This window comes from Leptidea sinapis, chromosome 30, assembly GCF_905404315.1.
Source record: "Leptidea sinapis chromosome 30, ilLepSina1.1, whole genome shotgun sequence".
Lineage (NCBI taxonomy): Eukaryota > Metazoa > Arthropoda > Insecta > Lepidoptera > Pieridae > Leptidea > Leptidea sinapis.
The window spans coordinates 8,601,433-8,617,323 of record NC_066294.1 but is presented as its reverse complement, the minus strand read 5'-3'; the positions used below and the strand labels follow the sequence as shown (position 1 = coordinate 8,617,323).

The window sequence follows — 15,891 nt, the reverse complement described above, 5'->3', positions numbered from 1 at the left end:
TATCCAAAATTGTTTTGTTGTATTCTTACATCGTTGCGCTCACAATTAAAATAAAGAAAAAAGAAATCTCAGACCATAGCGGATCGAAGTCATAGACATAATAAAGTCTGTGTCCCAGTTGAGGGAGAATTCAAAATAATTAAACTGTTACTATATTAAAATATGAGAAACGACAAAATTTTTACTATCCGTACCTACACACATAGAAATTTTGACGAAAATAATGTTGTGATTTCTACTGTTTTAGGTTTGTATTAAAATAGTGTTATATCAAAATATGTAATCCGTGATTTTTATTATAATAATAGGAATAATAAAAATAAAACCGCATAAATTTAAAAATCGTTTATTTGTAAAAACATTCCTTCCTAAACATAGGCATTGTTGATAAAACAAAATACGACCTGACTAGAGGCATTGGTCATTGTGCTAAACATAACATATTTCACTAGTAAGGAAGATTTTTACAGGAGCACGTACTTACCTACAAACAGATTAACAATAAAATTGCTTTACAATAAGTGCATCACATGCCAAAAGATGAAAAAAAAATAGTTCATCACAGCCAGTCCATCGGGATAAGGCACTTAATCACAACATTTCCATGTTTTCACACCACAATCATCGTACTGTTAATAAAATATATATATAGAGTTAGTAAATAATTACTTTCTGTATTGATACATAATATATTTATTGAAGTATTAATAAATATTTCGTTCGTAATATCGTTGTCGTATTATTTTATTACGTACCCTAACTACATCACTATTGTTGATTCACATCACTAATGGCAAAATCAACGCCTATTATAAACACAACAATGGCAAAATCAAAGCAATATAAATCAGCTGCAATATACTTTGGTAATTATATGATCCTGTTAAAAGAATTGAAATTACGATAAATATTTATAATAATATATAATAGAATGTTATTTTATAACAATTTATTATAACAGCATCTTAAAAAGATTACTGAAGAGGGAAGACAAAATAGTACAATTCAATTGTTTGATTCAGAACACTAGCAGCTGTTCTATATCAATAAAATTATAAAAATTATACTCGAACTAATAAAAACCTAGAATTTTTTCAAAAAAAATCGGAAAGTTACTTTGATTGCATTGCAATTTATATGAACTGCATATTTAATGGTTTAGAGATAAACAATCACTGTTATTACAAAACAGTTAAACACGTGGTGAACACTTGTTTTAAAAAAAATCTATTACAAATATGTGTTTTTCTCTTGCTGTTAGGCAACGCATAACAACATGTCAGGTTTATTATTTTCCTGTCTATGTCAAGCTATTCTTACACGATACGTAATCACTTTGTTTTAATGTGCGTGCGTTGCTGTAAATAGAGGCTAATAGTTCACCGCTATTTTTTTCGACGTGTTCACAACTGTCACACAAAAAAAATACAGCTGTGAAAACGTCGATAAAAGTTTAGCGGTTGACAGTTAACCTCTATATTTAACAATGCACGCCGACTAACACAAAGTGACAAACAAATCGCGAGTGTAAGACGTAGGTTATGACACACACTAGAGTATTAAACCTGACCCGTTTTGCATCGGTTATTTAGGAGCGAGAGGCTCTGAGATCTAAACCCTTATACATCTTGGAAGCAAAACATTATACTAACCATACACGACGACAGAGATCAATAACAGATCGTCTCATACCTTATAGTTATTTATGCAACTGTTGTGTAATAAGGGGTATTAAAACTTGAATTTGGGTTTTATGCGATAATAGTATCACATGAGTGTTTAATACCTAATTATCAACAGTTGCATACAAGACTTTATCTACACCCATAACATCAATCCTCTATAAAAGATTCTGAAACAGTTAGATTACTGCTAGCATTAAACAAGCCAGTTCTAGTAACCATAATATCATTCAAACGAGTGTTGTAATGTTGTACTGAATTTCATTACAACACTCCTTTGGATGATATAATGGTTATTAGGACATTGGGTATTTTAATGTTGGCAATAAGCTAACTTAGAATCTTTTATAGAGAATTTGAAGCATGATTGTAGATAAACGTTATTTGCATAATAACTAAATTATAATGTGGCAGTTGACAGAAAAGCATTTTAATAATAGTAATATTATACATACTTCTATTATATCTTATTGAAATAATTTAATTTGTATTATTTAGAACTGATACTGTGTCTAAATAATAATCTGTAGACAAAACTATACAGCTGCTGTCTTATTAATAAACAACAATGGTAAGATATAGACAATCTGTGTTTAACTAAAAAACACGTGTTGAACACTTGTTTTAATAAAGTTCTATTACAAATCCGTGTCTTTGTGCTGTTGAGCATTCAACAATATTTAGACATTGCTTATATTTAAACACGAGTCGAAGCTTGTCCAAGGTGTGGCTAACGGATAGATTATATTTGTATGGAAGACTATATTATGATGACAGCTGATAAAAATTGCGTTCCGTTCCTTTAATTGTTCCTGTACACTTCATTATATGTTGTGTTTAACGACGGTTTAGTTAAAACACAAACTAAACACTTTTTTGTTATAGAAAGAGATAAACTCCATTATACACGTCATTATTGTTATTTCACTTTCTAACAATGTGTCTAAGCCATGTTTTAAATTATTTTTTTGTAATAACACCGAATAAGTTTTAAATTTGGAATAACTTTGCTTCGTGTTTATTAATAACACAGCTGTTGTATTAAGTAATATAAAGTGTATACATTATGCTATATACGTTAGTAAGCAAAATTATTTTTGATACCAAATAAATTAAGTTGAGTGTAAAAAAGAAATTATAGGGGCACTTAAACAATTGCTTAAATTAACTATACTTGCTAACTAAATTTATCTACTTTTAACAAAACGAAATACATTTTCGTGTTTATTTGAGCATATCGTCATCGAGCACCAGCTTAAACTTACTTATTGTTATTGCAGAACATTAAAGTAAATTAAATTAAAAGTCCATAATGTGCGGATACATGTGTTTAATTTAGAATTATAATATAGAAGCGAAATCAATTTCCGAGTAAAATGTGTAAAAAATATATTTTCTATTATATAAACAAAAATATAAAATTAACATCAAAGGAAAACCTTCACTCGTAAAATAAACAAATGTATGCAAAACAGGTGAAAATAAGACTGAAAACTTTTTCGTAATTGTTTAAAAATTAACCAAACTTATTAATAAAAATTATCTAAGCTACCTTAAAAGCGAAAATGGGCAGAACGGAACTTAATATACATCCATCCATACATATATTGATATAACCCACAATAATTAACTCAAATATCATAAAACAACTTATGAAATTATCCCAATTGGTTACGACAAAATAAAATATTGAATTCTTAATATCTATGACCGGCTTAAATATGACAATGAATTAAAAATAAACCCGATAAGAACAACAAAAGTTTCATTCAAATGCAAACAAATTCCTTATTATTTAAATATCAAAACTACCTACAGATAACTTAATGAACTTATTCAGATCAACTTGTTCTCAATTCTTACACAATCCTGTATTATCACAATGCAAGCAAAGAGACCGACTTTAAAATATTTAATCTGACGAACATAATATTGTTAATGAAATATATAAAAGGCACAACTTCGGTTTCAACTATTTTCCTCACACACATCTGATTACAAATCTACTTTTTTCCAAACAGATCTAGTATAAAATCGTTCATAAGTAACGTAAGCATTGAAAATGTTGCCAACCTTAATTATTACTCTATTATCTTTATACTATCCTTCTTATTTGTATGTTAATAACAGAAAGCGCTATCCTATCATGTATTATAACTTATTATTTCTCTACGATTTAATAACCTATTACTATTTTAAGTAACATTGCGAATAGAAATAAATATAACAAATTAAACCAAGAGTAAACAACGAAGTATTAGTAACAAATAGAATCGTTCACTTAAAACAACTCGTCAAGCTACTCGAGAGCTGAACTGAATCATCACAACATTATTATCGTATAAATGCTTATAATCTCAATGTTGAGCAAATAATTGTGATTGCGTTACGTCACCGGGTTGTTGTTGATGTTATTGCCTCTGTTGCTGCATCGTGTTGATGTTCTGAACCACTTTGATGATGAAGGCAGGCACAGTGTTGGACGGGCCGCTGCTGCTCTCACCACCGAAGCCCTCGCTACTACTCCTGTTGTTATTTGAATCCTTACAACAAACACAATTATTAATTTAAGCGCCGATTTCACCACTGACAGTTCAAACTGAGTTCAATTAAACGCAGTTTTACGTAAACAAGTTCAAATGACAGTCTTGATCTCGGTTAAACACAAAGCGATCTCACTTTTTTAAGCGTAACTGACTTTACATGTCATAAACAATAGAATGTATCAAATTCCTGTCAGAGCTGTCATCGATAAGTCTGACACAATCAAAATTGTTAAATTTCAATGTTTATATTACGATAATGACTGTGACAGCTCTTGAACGTGATCAAACAGGTTTTAATTTAGAGATTATTGGATCCCAGGTGTTAGATAATTTTAGACCATCTTCTCTATTGAAATTTGGGTGTTTTATAATTTCGATAGCTTCACGTACCAGCCGTAGGTCTTATGTTCTCTTTTACCAAAAGTTTTGATTCGACCAACAAAAAGAGCACCCATAACTACACAAAAAAGAAGAGGACACTGTCAGTAAATTTCGCGAAAAACCATCTGTGTACAGCAAATACCACCTCCGAGGAAATAAATGGCGCTAAACTTCATAATGACAACTATGACAAATACTATCCATGACTCATTTCATCTGCAGTCCTCCTGAAAACGAGATCTGGACGTCGGGTTAACTAAAATAAATATGTAACTTTTACGCAAAAATCTAATGTAAAACCGTTACAATTACACACGTTTTAATGCTTTAAAAGTGTTTTATTTAAATAACTACAACAAATACAAATTTCGAATGATTTTCAATGTCGCATACAAAATTACTTCGTCTTCATGGCAAAATGAGATCATAACATCACAGCTGCAATAAATAGTAGGTAGGTTTACTATTATCTGATATTATGAAACATCTACGTTATTATTATTTGTTTTAGGTCAAAGAGAGTTCAGAAAAATAGCTGATAAGGGTTGCGAGATGCATAGTTTTTGCGAAAACTTAGCACTTCAAAAATTGTATTAATATAAAATTCAAATCCATTTCTGACTTCATAGTCATTAGAGATGACCTAAAGAATGTCTGGTTCAAAGTATAGTATACCCATAAAGTTTCACCGTGTATAATACTTAAGTGTATGTACTTTTCAAGCCAATAGGAGCGTATTATAAATATTAGTTACCTGGGACGCGCAGTGTGTAGTCAGCAAGGTGGAGGTTCTGGCAGCCGCGAGCTGGCTCGACAGTTCTGTGGATGTGGCCACGGTACCGCTGGAACAATCAGGAACAATCGTTGTGAGACAAGTTTAAGTGATATCCTTCACTTCCGGGGTTAAATTCCGCGCTTCTGCGGTTCCGTCCGAGCGCTCTTTTCTTCTGAGAAATTCTGAGCGGCACTACAATTACTGCGCTCGTCACCTCGAGACATAAGATGTTAAGTCTCATTTACCCAGTAATTTCACTTGCTACGGCGCCCTTCAGACCGAAACACAATAATGTTAACACATTACTGTTTCAAGGCAGAAATAGGCGCCGTTGTGGTACCCATAATCTAGCCGGTTTTCTGTGCAACGGAGGCTCCGTTGCACAGAAAACCGCTGGGTTATGCGACTTAAGTCGTTTTTTAATTCAAATGACTCCAGTGAATTTGTTCTACTCGTGTTCGATTATGACAAAATTGTGACGCCTATTGGCTGATCTGAAATTATTTGTGATTTAGATTCTTTTTTTTATGGAAAACGAGGACAAATGAGCGTACGGGTAACCTGATGTTAAGTGATCACCGTCGCGCACATTCTCTTGCGACACCAGAGGAATAAATGTATGCGCTTTTTTTGAAGGTATGTCGTATCGTCCCGGAAACACCGCACATAGAAGCTCATTCCACAATTATAATATAAATGATGGTATAACTATGGCATAAGTTAACAGTTTCACCAGCAGCTAATCATTGCTTCAAAAATGTCATGTAATAGACTAAAACCCTTCCAATTAACCCGTGTCATTGAGTTCCTCACACCTCATGTGCACAGTTTGCTAATAATATTGACAGTCACAAAGTAAACAATCTATGTGTAGAAAAATACAAACAGATAAGATAACGTATAATGGAACGGTTGTTAGGTCAAAGTTCCTTGTAATGATGAAATTTTCAATTATTTTGTCTAATAATGAGTGTAACGCGACTTTTGCAATTATTTTATGACAATGAGGAGGAGATGAGCAGTATGTTCAGCTGATGGAAATTAATAAATAATAAAAAAAAGTAAGTAATTGAAGTAAAACTGATACATATATATACTTTATGGCATATCTGAAAACTCATAGACAAAATATGTTATTATCGTTTGCCCTTGTTTGTCCCACCTATTGTAGGACATCCAGTATATAACAAATATTCTTAAACAGTTTAAAGACAAGAAGATTTAATTTATACCATTATATACTTACATTAATTAAAGCCGTGTTATTAATAAATAATTGAATAAAAATTATTAATATCACGCATATCAATATAACGTTGCTATTGAATATAAATGAATATGGCTCAATGGACTCGGGCCTTTTGCCTGTCCGATGGATGAAGAAAAATTAACGAATGTCGCAAACGTCAGACTGAGAACTTTTATTTATTATTTATTACAAAGTAGTCATAAATGAACAAATACACTTGGGGGATTTTCAGAAAATATTACTGAGCAATTTGAAAGAATTTTTTAAACCATTCAAATTCAAATATTTTTATTCAAAATAGGATTTATAATAACTTATTGAACGTCAAAATCTACCACCCATTCAAAAGAGACTGCCTCAGACCTGAGAAGAATGGGCGCAAGAAACTCAGCGGGCTTTTTTTTATATAAAATATGGATTACAATGAAATATCGTAGAATAAACATTAATAATTAAAGAGCCTGAGGGTGTTCGCTTTAATCCCAGTCCGTGGTGTCATTAAGAAAATCGTTTATGCTATAATAACCTTTCCCACACAAACGTTTTTTAACAATTCTTTTAAATTTCGTAACACATTTATTTTGTACATTTTCTGGGATCATATTGTAGAAGCATATACATCGCCCAACAAAAGACTTACTAACTCGACCCAACCGAGTAGTAGGCATAACAAGTTTATGTTTGTTCCTCGTGTTAACATTATGAATGTCACAGTTTCTAGAAAATTCCTCAATGTGCTTATGAACATACAAAACATTATCAAAAATGTATTGAGAAGCAACGCAAGCAAGTCAAAATGTTTATTTCTTTAAATTTTTCTCTTAATGATTCTTTAGGACCTAGGTTATAAATCGCGCGAATAGCCCTCTTCTGCAGCACAAAGATAGTATTAATATCGGCCGCACTGCCCCATAACAATATACCATAGGACATAATACTATGAAAATAACTAAAGTATACTAATCTCGCCGTATCTATGTCAGTTAACCGTCTGATTTTCTTAACCGCATATGCTGCAGAACTAAGCCTATTCGCCAATCCTTCAATATGGGGGCCCCACTGCAATTTGGAATCAAGAGTAATGCCAAGAAATATAGCAGATTCCACTGGTTTTACCACCTCTCCTTTTAATAAAATATTCGCATCTACGTTTTTGACATTTGGCGCGGTGAATTTAATATATTTGGTTTTATGATAATTTAACAATAAGTTATTGGCGCTAAACCAGTACACGATGTCAGATAGAGCATTGTTTACGTCGTCATATAAAACTTGGCTTCGTTTCACTTTGAATATAAGTGAAGTGTCATCCGCAAACAATACCACCTTGTGTTTTTTTCTACAAGGTTAGGTAGATCATTTATATAAATTAGGAAGAGGAAGGGTCCAATAATAGACCCTTGTGGTACCCCCATACCGAGAGGAGTCCCAGGAGATCTCCTGCCATTCACCTCGACCGTCTGAATCCTATTATTTAAATATGAGATCAGAAGATCGAGTGTAGATCCTCTTATACCATAGTGGCATAGCTTCCTGACCAGCGTTGAATGTTGAACACAATCAAAAGCCTTAGATAAATCACAGAAGATACCAAGTGCATTCTGTGATTCCTCCCAGGCCTCAAAAATATTCCTGATGAGTTCAACACCTGCATTCGTAGTCGAGCGCCCCTAGTAAAGCCAAATTGTTTTATATGAAGTAACTTATAAGTGTTAAAGTGAGTAAGCATTTGGGTTAAAATAATTTTTTCAAAAATTTTACTAAGGCTCGGCAACACCGAAACAGGGCGATAGTTATTCGGGTCAGAAGTGAGTCCCGATTTAAATATTGGTGTAATTTTACTATACTTCAGAAGGTCAGGAAACACGCCATGTTCAATACAGCTTTAAATTAAATTATAATGTTTAAAAATTATTTCAAATTGCTTCCGTCAGAAAAATATTCTGAGTTACCCCCAAGTCACGCCTACAGAAGTTTTACTTCAATAAAAAAATTCCTTATTGGTTTTAACAAATTCTCCTCTTTTTTTTATTTTATTTATACGCTCTGCCCATTACAATGCAGCGCACACAATACATAGTGGTACTACAACCTTGAGACATAAGGTGTTAAGTCTCATTTGACCATTAATCACTAAGTAGGGCGCCCTTCAGATCGAAACAATAATGCTTACACATTACTGCTTCACCGTAGAAATAGGCGCCGTTGTGGTACCCATAATTGCCGGCATTGAAGTAATTGTTAATTAAAATGGCCGCGGTCAATATCCACTGTGAAGGTAAGCACGAAGACTCACTTGTGGTTGTCGCTGAGCAGGTCGTGATCTCCGGCGGGAGTCCACGTGCTCTCCACGGTGTCCTCATCGTGTGCCAGCACCATATCAAGCTCCTCGTCCATCGCTGCCGACCCGTCACCGTCGTAACTGATGACCATTTGACATTGACATTAGTAAATTTATTGAAGTCGGCGTTACTTTGGGGAAATCCATAATTATACAAAAGATACGAGTTTTCTTTAGTGTGCCAGTCTCGTGCCAGATTTTGGCGAGACAACACGTTTGTTTAAAGACAAATATTGGCGGAGTTAACACTAAAGAAAACTAAAATCATTTGTATATTGACATTAGTGTTTTATGTAATACTGATCATTATGCCTTGGACTTAGCAAGTTACACGTACGAAGACTAAACATTTTTTATGTGTTTTAGTTTTTATTTTTATCATAGATAAACTTTAACTTTAATTGTAACTCCTTTAATTTAGCAATGTTTTTTTGATTTTATGACAATACAATTTATATTCACAATTAGTTCGTTATTACTACACATAATATTCACGATATTTTTGATATAAACATGTGATCAATTTATTATTTTCAAAAGAAAACTCCATGTAAGTGTGTTGAAAAATCTGCTATGAAACGCGTGTGCATTGATCATGATACTCTTGGCTTCCTTATCATAATAACACCTCGAGCGTAATGACAAATATACAACACTTTTTTATAATGAATTATTACGGATAATGCATTTATTAATACAACGTTTAAAGACATAAAGTTTGTAATAAAACATATTATACTGATGACCCAAATAGCCCAGTGGTTAATGACCCTGTCTTCCTGCGAAATCCCGGGTTCGAATCCCGGTAGGTGCAAACATTTATATGATGAATATGTTTGTTTCCGAGTTATAGATGCTCATTAGTATTTTTGTATATTTAAGTAAGAAAACTGTATGAAATATATCGTTGTCTTGTACCGATAGTACAGGCTATGCCTAGCTTGGGGTAAGATAATCTGTGTAAAAGTGTGTAAATTTTTGATGTTCTTCAACAAATACAGGAGATGGTAGGTATTTAACAAATAGCACAGGAGCTTAGTCTTCCAGATGTGAAGCAGATATTAATATATCTGGTAACCGTAGTTACCTTGGCGGTAGGTTGGAAGCTAGATGCGGGCCCCGCACGTAGTTGGGGTTATTGTAGACCCTCGCGGCCTGGCTGCCGGCAGACTCCCGCGCCTCTCTCACCCGCGTCGATGGAGCTCGCTTCACGAATCCCCACGACACATCTATAAACAAAAAATTAATATTTTCAGCACAGTTAAATAGTATGATCAACCTTACAAGAATATAGATTTTAGACGCCAAAGATTTTAATCCGTACGTGCGAATGGTTTGGCAAATATACTAAATTATATTATCAATGTGAGACGTGAAAGGTCACCAAGTCCATCTCTCATCAACTTCAGGTTTACGTTAACCGATGCCTTCCCAATATCCTTGGTATTCACTGGCCCGACAAAATTTCCAACGATCATCTTTGGCAACGCTTTCGTGAGGTCCTAATCGACCAACAGATAAAACGTTGCAAATGGAGATGGCGGCAAACTGTCATTGACCAAGCGAAAGACATCGGAAGGACCTGGATCAAGGACCTCAATCAAGAGAGATGCTCAGAATCGATCGCGATGGAGATGCACTGTGGATGCCCCATACCCCAGCTGGGGGATACAGGAACTTAAATGATTGAACACCGATTAAACTGTTGGCACAGAGTAGGTAATCCATACAGAGATACATGGACATAGGTATAAATGGACAACATTCACGCGGTGCGGTGGAGTCTACTGCAGCAAAACACAGAACAGCGTTGTCGATATTACTCACTGTGTGTCTTCTACGGGATTTATTATAGGTAGAGTTCCGAAGTAAGCTGGTGGAACTGATGCCTTACGGCGAATTGCACTTTCGCACGACACGCCACAAATCAGGATATCATTCCCACTATATGGATGTGATGCGTTTCATCGGCGGTGTTCCCAGGACGATACATGGGTTCATTTAAATAAAGCGCATACACTTTATTAAAAGGGCTCTGGTGTTACAAGAGAATGTGGGTGGCGGTGATGACCTAACACAATATACGATTAATTTTTATGCATATATCATATAATTTTGTTTTATAATTAGCCTGGTGTTTCTGGTTTTCTTTATATGGCAGGGTAGGTCTGTGGTCACCGCGACGCAAATTCTCATGTAACAAATACCAGGAAAAAAATAAATGTACCTACATATGAATTCGAAAACCGAAAGAAAATTAGTACGTTGTGGCGTATACGAAATAATATTCCACAATTTTGTTTCTGTTAAAATTATAATTTTCAAGTCTTTTGTATTTACTTGAAGGTACTATGCGTTAGAAATAAACAGGTTTCTTCTTTCTTCTTCATTTTAAAATCATCAAAAGTCTACAAACCCTACGAATTATCCGAAACTCTATAATAATGAAAAGATTTATCAACATTTTTACACGAATATCTCCCACATATTAACGTATATCCTGGTACTGAATAAGTTAACGACATATTCTAGGTGTCGCAACTAAAATCCGAACAAGTTTTGATACTGCGTAATGTAATGACATATTAAAATGCAAATAAAGCAAAAAGTAGGACGTAACTGACGTCAACGGTGATTCACTTTCATTGCAGCTTTTTGAACCTGACTCAAGGACAGCCACAAGGTCGTCGGAGAGAACACAGAGTATGATACATTGATCAAGATTATCATTAGGAATTGACATTACTGCTACACTTCGTAAACTGAATAAAAGAAACGAATAAAACTTCCATTGGTACAACAATTATTTGACTAATATTAGAAAAATAGTTTACGTATTACACAAATAAAACTGAAAACAAAATTAATGAACGATGCGGGACTCGAACTTTACGCGCGACCTCTCACGTTCCGTGAGAGCGCTCTTTACTACTGAGTCAACCGTTTTATTTATGTAGTTTACATATATTTTGTCAGTTTCTAGAACCTTTGTTCCTTTACGAACACTCTGTCTATTTAAATAGATATTTATGGATTCGTACCCGCAATAGAATAGAACACTTTATTAGCAATAAAATTATTATTATTATTAATTACAATATTAAACTATTGAATTAGAAGAGATGAGTAACAAAAATTATTAAAAATATTAAAAAGAACTGTGGGGCGCGTGATTCCCTGCTTAAATTACATTATTGTGTTATTGCAGAAGACACCAACACAACACTGGTTTTCAGCAGCCTCTTGTGACATTTGGAGTTGACAGTTGGTGTTGACTTCTCAGAGACAAATAAAGGAAGTCCTATTCCTAAGACTCCTGACTGACCGTCCGTCGGACTGTCAGACATGTTTATAATGACAAAATTAGAGCATTAAAATATATTTAATATTTTTTCTATTGGTACGGTTCGAATTATCTATAAAAGGGCCGATTAAGATGAGCTTCAACTGGTAGTCGCTTTTTTTTTCTTTTTGTATTCTGCGTCTTGGCAATCTGTCTTTCAACAATGATCCATTAAGCTGTCTGAAAATGATTGTATTTTGGCGTTGTGTTTAGGAGACGCTTTTCCGGTGAGAAGTCTCTCAATTCTTGTCCACAAATCTTGCTGCTAGTCCCTGTCGGTAGTCGCTTTTAATGTAAGAATGACCTTATGCTTCTTTCGAAAGCATAATCAGATTTAATGGTGAAACTACCACAAATTCCTAGTGGAATTAAGTAAATAGATATGCCTTCTTGGTGTCTGTACACCTTGTGTCCTTCTTGGTGTACTTACGTATAGGATGATATATTATATATATCATCCTATACGTAAGTACCTACGCATATCACACCAAATTATTTTATTATCTGATATTAAATTTTTCTTTATATCAATAAAAAAAATTGTGATAATCTGTTTGAATAAGAGTAATATCTTTATTTGATGGAAGGTTATTCAAAATTAATAGAATTCAGCCATTTAATTCTTTAATATTTGTTTCCGAGAAAAATGATAACTTTAAAGTTGATTTTGCGCGTCATTTCAATACGCTTTTTTACGCTCAAGGTTGGCTGTACCGATCGAGTTACACGTCATCAACATAAAGAATAAATTAAACTATATATCACGTGTTTCTTTGTGATTTCTGAGTAGATCCCATTATGATTTGTTGGGCAGTATTTCTTGTTCGAGAATTTGGATCATATAACGAATAAACATAGCCTACTCCCGAGAGACGGACGTGTTAAAGAATCAATATAAGTATAATATAAAAAAACTGTAACAGACCGATTTCTGTATTAATGTTGATATTGAAGAATAACTCATATGGAGTCGCGATCTTTATTGGAACAACAGAACCCATAGCAACATATTTTATATATATAAAAAAGCCCGCTGATTTTGTTGCGCCCGTTCTTCTCAGATCTGAGGCATTCATTTTGGAATGGGTGGTAGTTTTTGACTTTCAATAATTGATGTCACATCTTATTATGAATAAAAATATTTGAATTTCTATGTCTGTTTGTACTCGTAACACGCGATACACATGTTACTTCTATAACTGCTATAACATGGAATTGAAAGCAGTTTTCACCAATGTTTTATCTAAGGTCTAACTTTGAATATAGGAATCATAACAGGAAAATATATTTTTAATCATTTACTCCAAAAGTGGACTTCTTATAAGTGTGACACTTTTGGTATTATAAGGCTTGTTTGTGGTTCATTTGAAAATAGGTTTAAGGGCCATAAAAGTGTCACTGACCTTCCTGCGCATCTTGTTCGGGCGGCGGCGGTGATGATGGCCGCACGGGCGTGTAATGCGCGTTGTACGGCGGCGGTAATTCCGGCGCGCTCGCCGTCACACCGTTCCTGTTGCACGGAGACTGCACCGACGTACGGGTCGCTGAAATGTTGTAATTACTGTAAAAATACTTCCACTACATCTGCGTAATAGTGCAATCTAAGCCAAATTCCATGCCTGATAAATATGCGACTACTGGTGGACTCTGCGAGGCCTTTTCAATTTATTTCCACTCGGCTTCTCTCAATAATAACTCAAGTCAAGGTAGTGGACTAGCTTCCAATCCTCCTGCTTCTGTACCAGACATTAGTTCTGTCAAAATCTCTATGGAGGAAGTTTGTAGGTTGCTGTCTAAGCTTGATGCCTCAAGGTAGGCTCGACCAGACTGTTTGCCTGCTTGTTTTCTCACTGCTTTAAGACTATATTATATATTCCACTAACATTCCTATTTATTAAATGCATAAATATGCTTGGCGTGTACCAATAATATCGAAATAAGCATTAATCACACGTGTACATAAGGATTCTAAGGATATAAGACAAATGTAACTATAGGACAATATCTAAACTGTGTATTATCTAAAAAATATTTGAAAAGATTATCCACACCCAATTGCTTAGCCCTACTTAAACGCAGTTTTTATATTGCCAGCATAGCTCTCTTCATGGACAATTAACATTTTCTAATCTGTTTCTCCTCAACGATTTCGTCACATTCTGCAAGGACCAAGGTCGTCATGTAACCCCCCCATTTACATAGACTATAATAAAGCCTTGGACCGAATAGACCATTCAATCTGACTTCAGAACTTGCACGGAATAGGAGTAAGAGGTAAACTTCTGCAATGGTTTTGCTTTATACGTTGATAAAAGATCACAAACAGCAATTGTAATCAGTTGTTACATTTCAGGTTGGACATCTATCCCTGGCGGCGTCTCTCAGGGTTCTCCGTTTGGACCACTCCTGTTCGTTATTTTTATTAATGAATTCCAAAAACCTATTAAATTAAAGCAGCTCTTTTTTGCTGCCGATATAAAACTTTATGAGTGCATCAAAAATTGAAACGGCGTTTTAGCTCTGCAAATTGACTTGTCACGTTTCAAGGAGTACTGTATTGCCAATATTCTTGATCTTAATCCCCATAAGTGCTCGGTCTTGTCCTTCAGTCGCATACGCAATACAGTTTCTTTCGATTATACACTTCTTGCCCAAATAGGCTTGTATACAATTGAGCAAAAGTTCAACAGCAAACGCATTATACATGTACTTCGGTGTTTTACACCAAAATTATTTTTGACACCAATAGCGATAAACTAACTAATAGAGCGTTCTAAGCTCTTGCATTCGCAATGAGAAACTGCAAAGACTTCAAAAACATTAAAACTCTTTAAAAAATGATTATTGTGCAATTATACATACGTATTGAATGAATATATAAATAATAATATATATTTATTGCCTTTGAATTATCAAATATACATTTCGCAAATTTAATCCATCCAAGTGCGATTCATAAAATGAAATTTCATTGTTCCTATAACGTCAAGTTATTATCGTCAAAATTCTTCTTCATTTTTGTGACTACTGGCGAGACTTTTAACAAAGTATCCAAACAATTTTTATATTGACCTCTTCAATACAAGCGTTCCTTAGGCGTGTGCTAAGCAATAGATATTGATTTATTGTTCACTTTTCTTCTTAAATTGTATACTATGTCATTAGTATCTCTGCAACTCCCAAGTTCTTTATACCTTTTTTTTTTATGGAATAGGAGGACAAACGAGCGTACGGGTCACCTGTTGTTAAATGATCACCGCCGCCCACAATCTCTTGCAACACCAGAGCAATCACAGGAGCGTTGCCGGCCTTTAAGGAAGGTGTACGCGCTTTTTTTGAAGGTACCCATGTCGTATCGTCCCGGAAACACCGCACAAGGAAGCTCATTCCACAATTTTGTAGTACGTGGAAGAAAGCTCCTTAAAAACCGCACTGTGGAGGACCGCAATACGTCCAGATGGTGGGGATGATATCCTAACTTGTGGCGTGTCGTGCGAATGTGGAATTCGGCGGCAGGAATCAGGTTAAACAGCTCTTCGGAACACTCCCCGTGGTTAATGCAGTAGAAGACACA

At 34.5% G+C, this 15,891-nt stretch overlaps 1 protein-coding gene across 1 annotated transcript in view; it reads right to left on the bottom strand.

Annotated features, from left to right (window-relative positions):
* Positions 1–330: 330 nt before the first annotated feature.
* LOC126973712 (uncharacterized) overlaps positions 331–15,891 on the bottom strand; it is a 44,683-nt gene continuing 29,122 nt past the window's right edge. The window contains exons 4-8 of the mRNA XM_050821041.1: positions 13,721–13,861; positions 10,062–10,203; positions 8,930–9,055; positions 5,364–5,451; positions 331–4,225 (exon numbers count right to left, since the gene is read on the bottom strand). Of these exons, the coding sequence (XP_050676998.1) occupies positions 4,094–4,225; positions 5,364–5,451; positions 8,930–9,055; positions 10,062–10,203; positions 13,721–13,861 (629 nt within the window). The 3' untranslated portion in view covers positions 331–4,093. The remainder of the gene's footprint in view (positions 4,226–5,363; positions 5,452–8,929; positions 9,056–10,061; positions 10,204–13,720; positions 13,862–15,891) is intronic.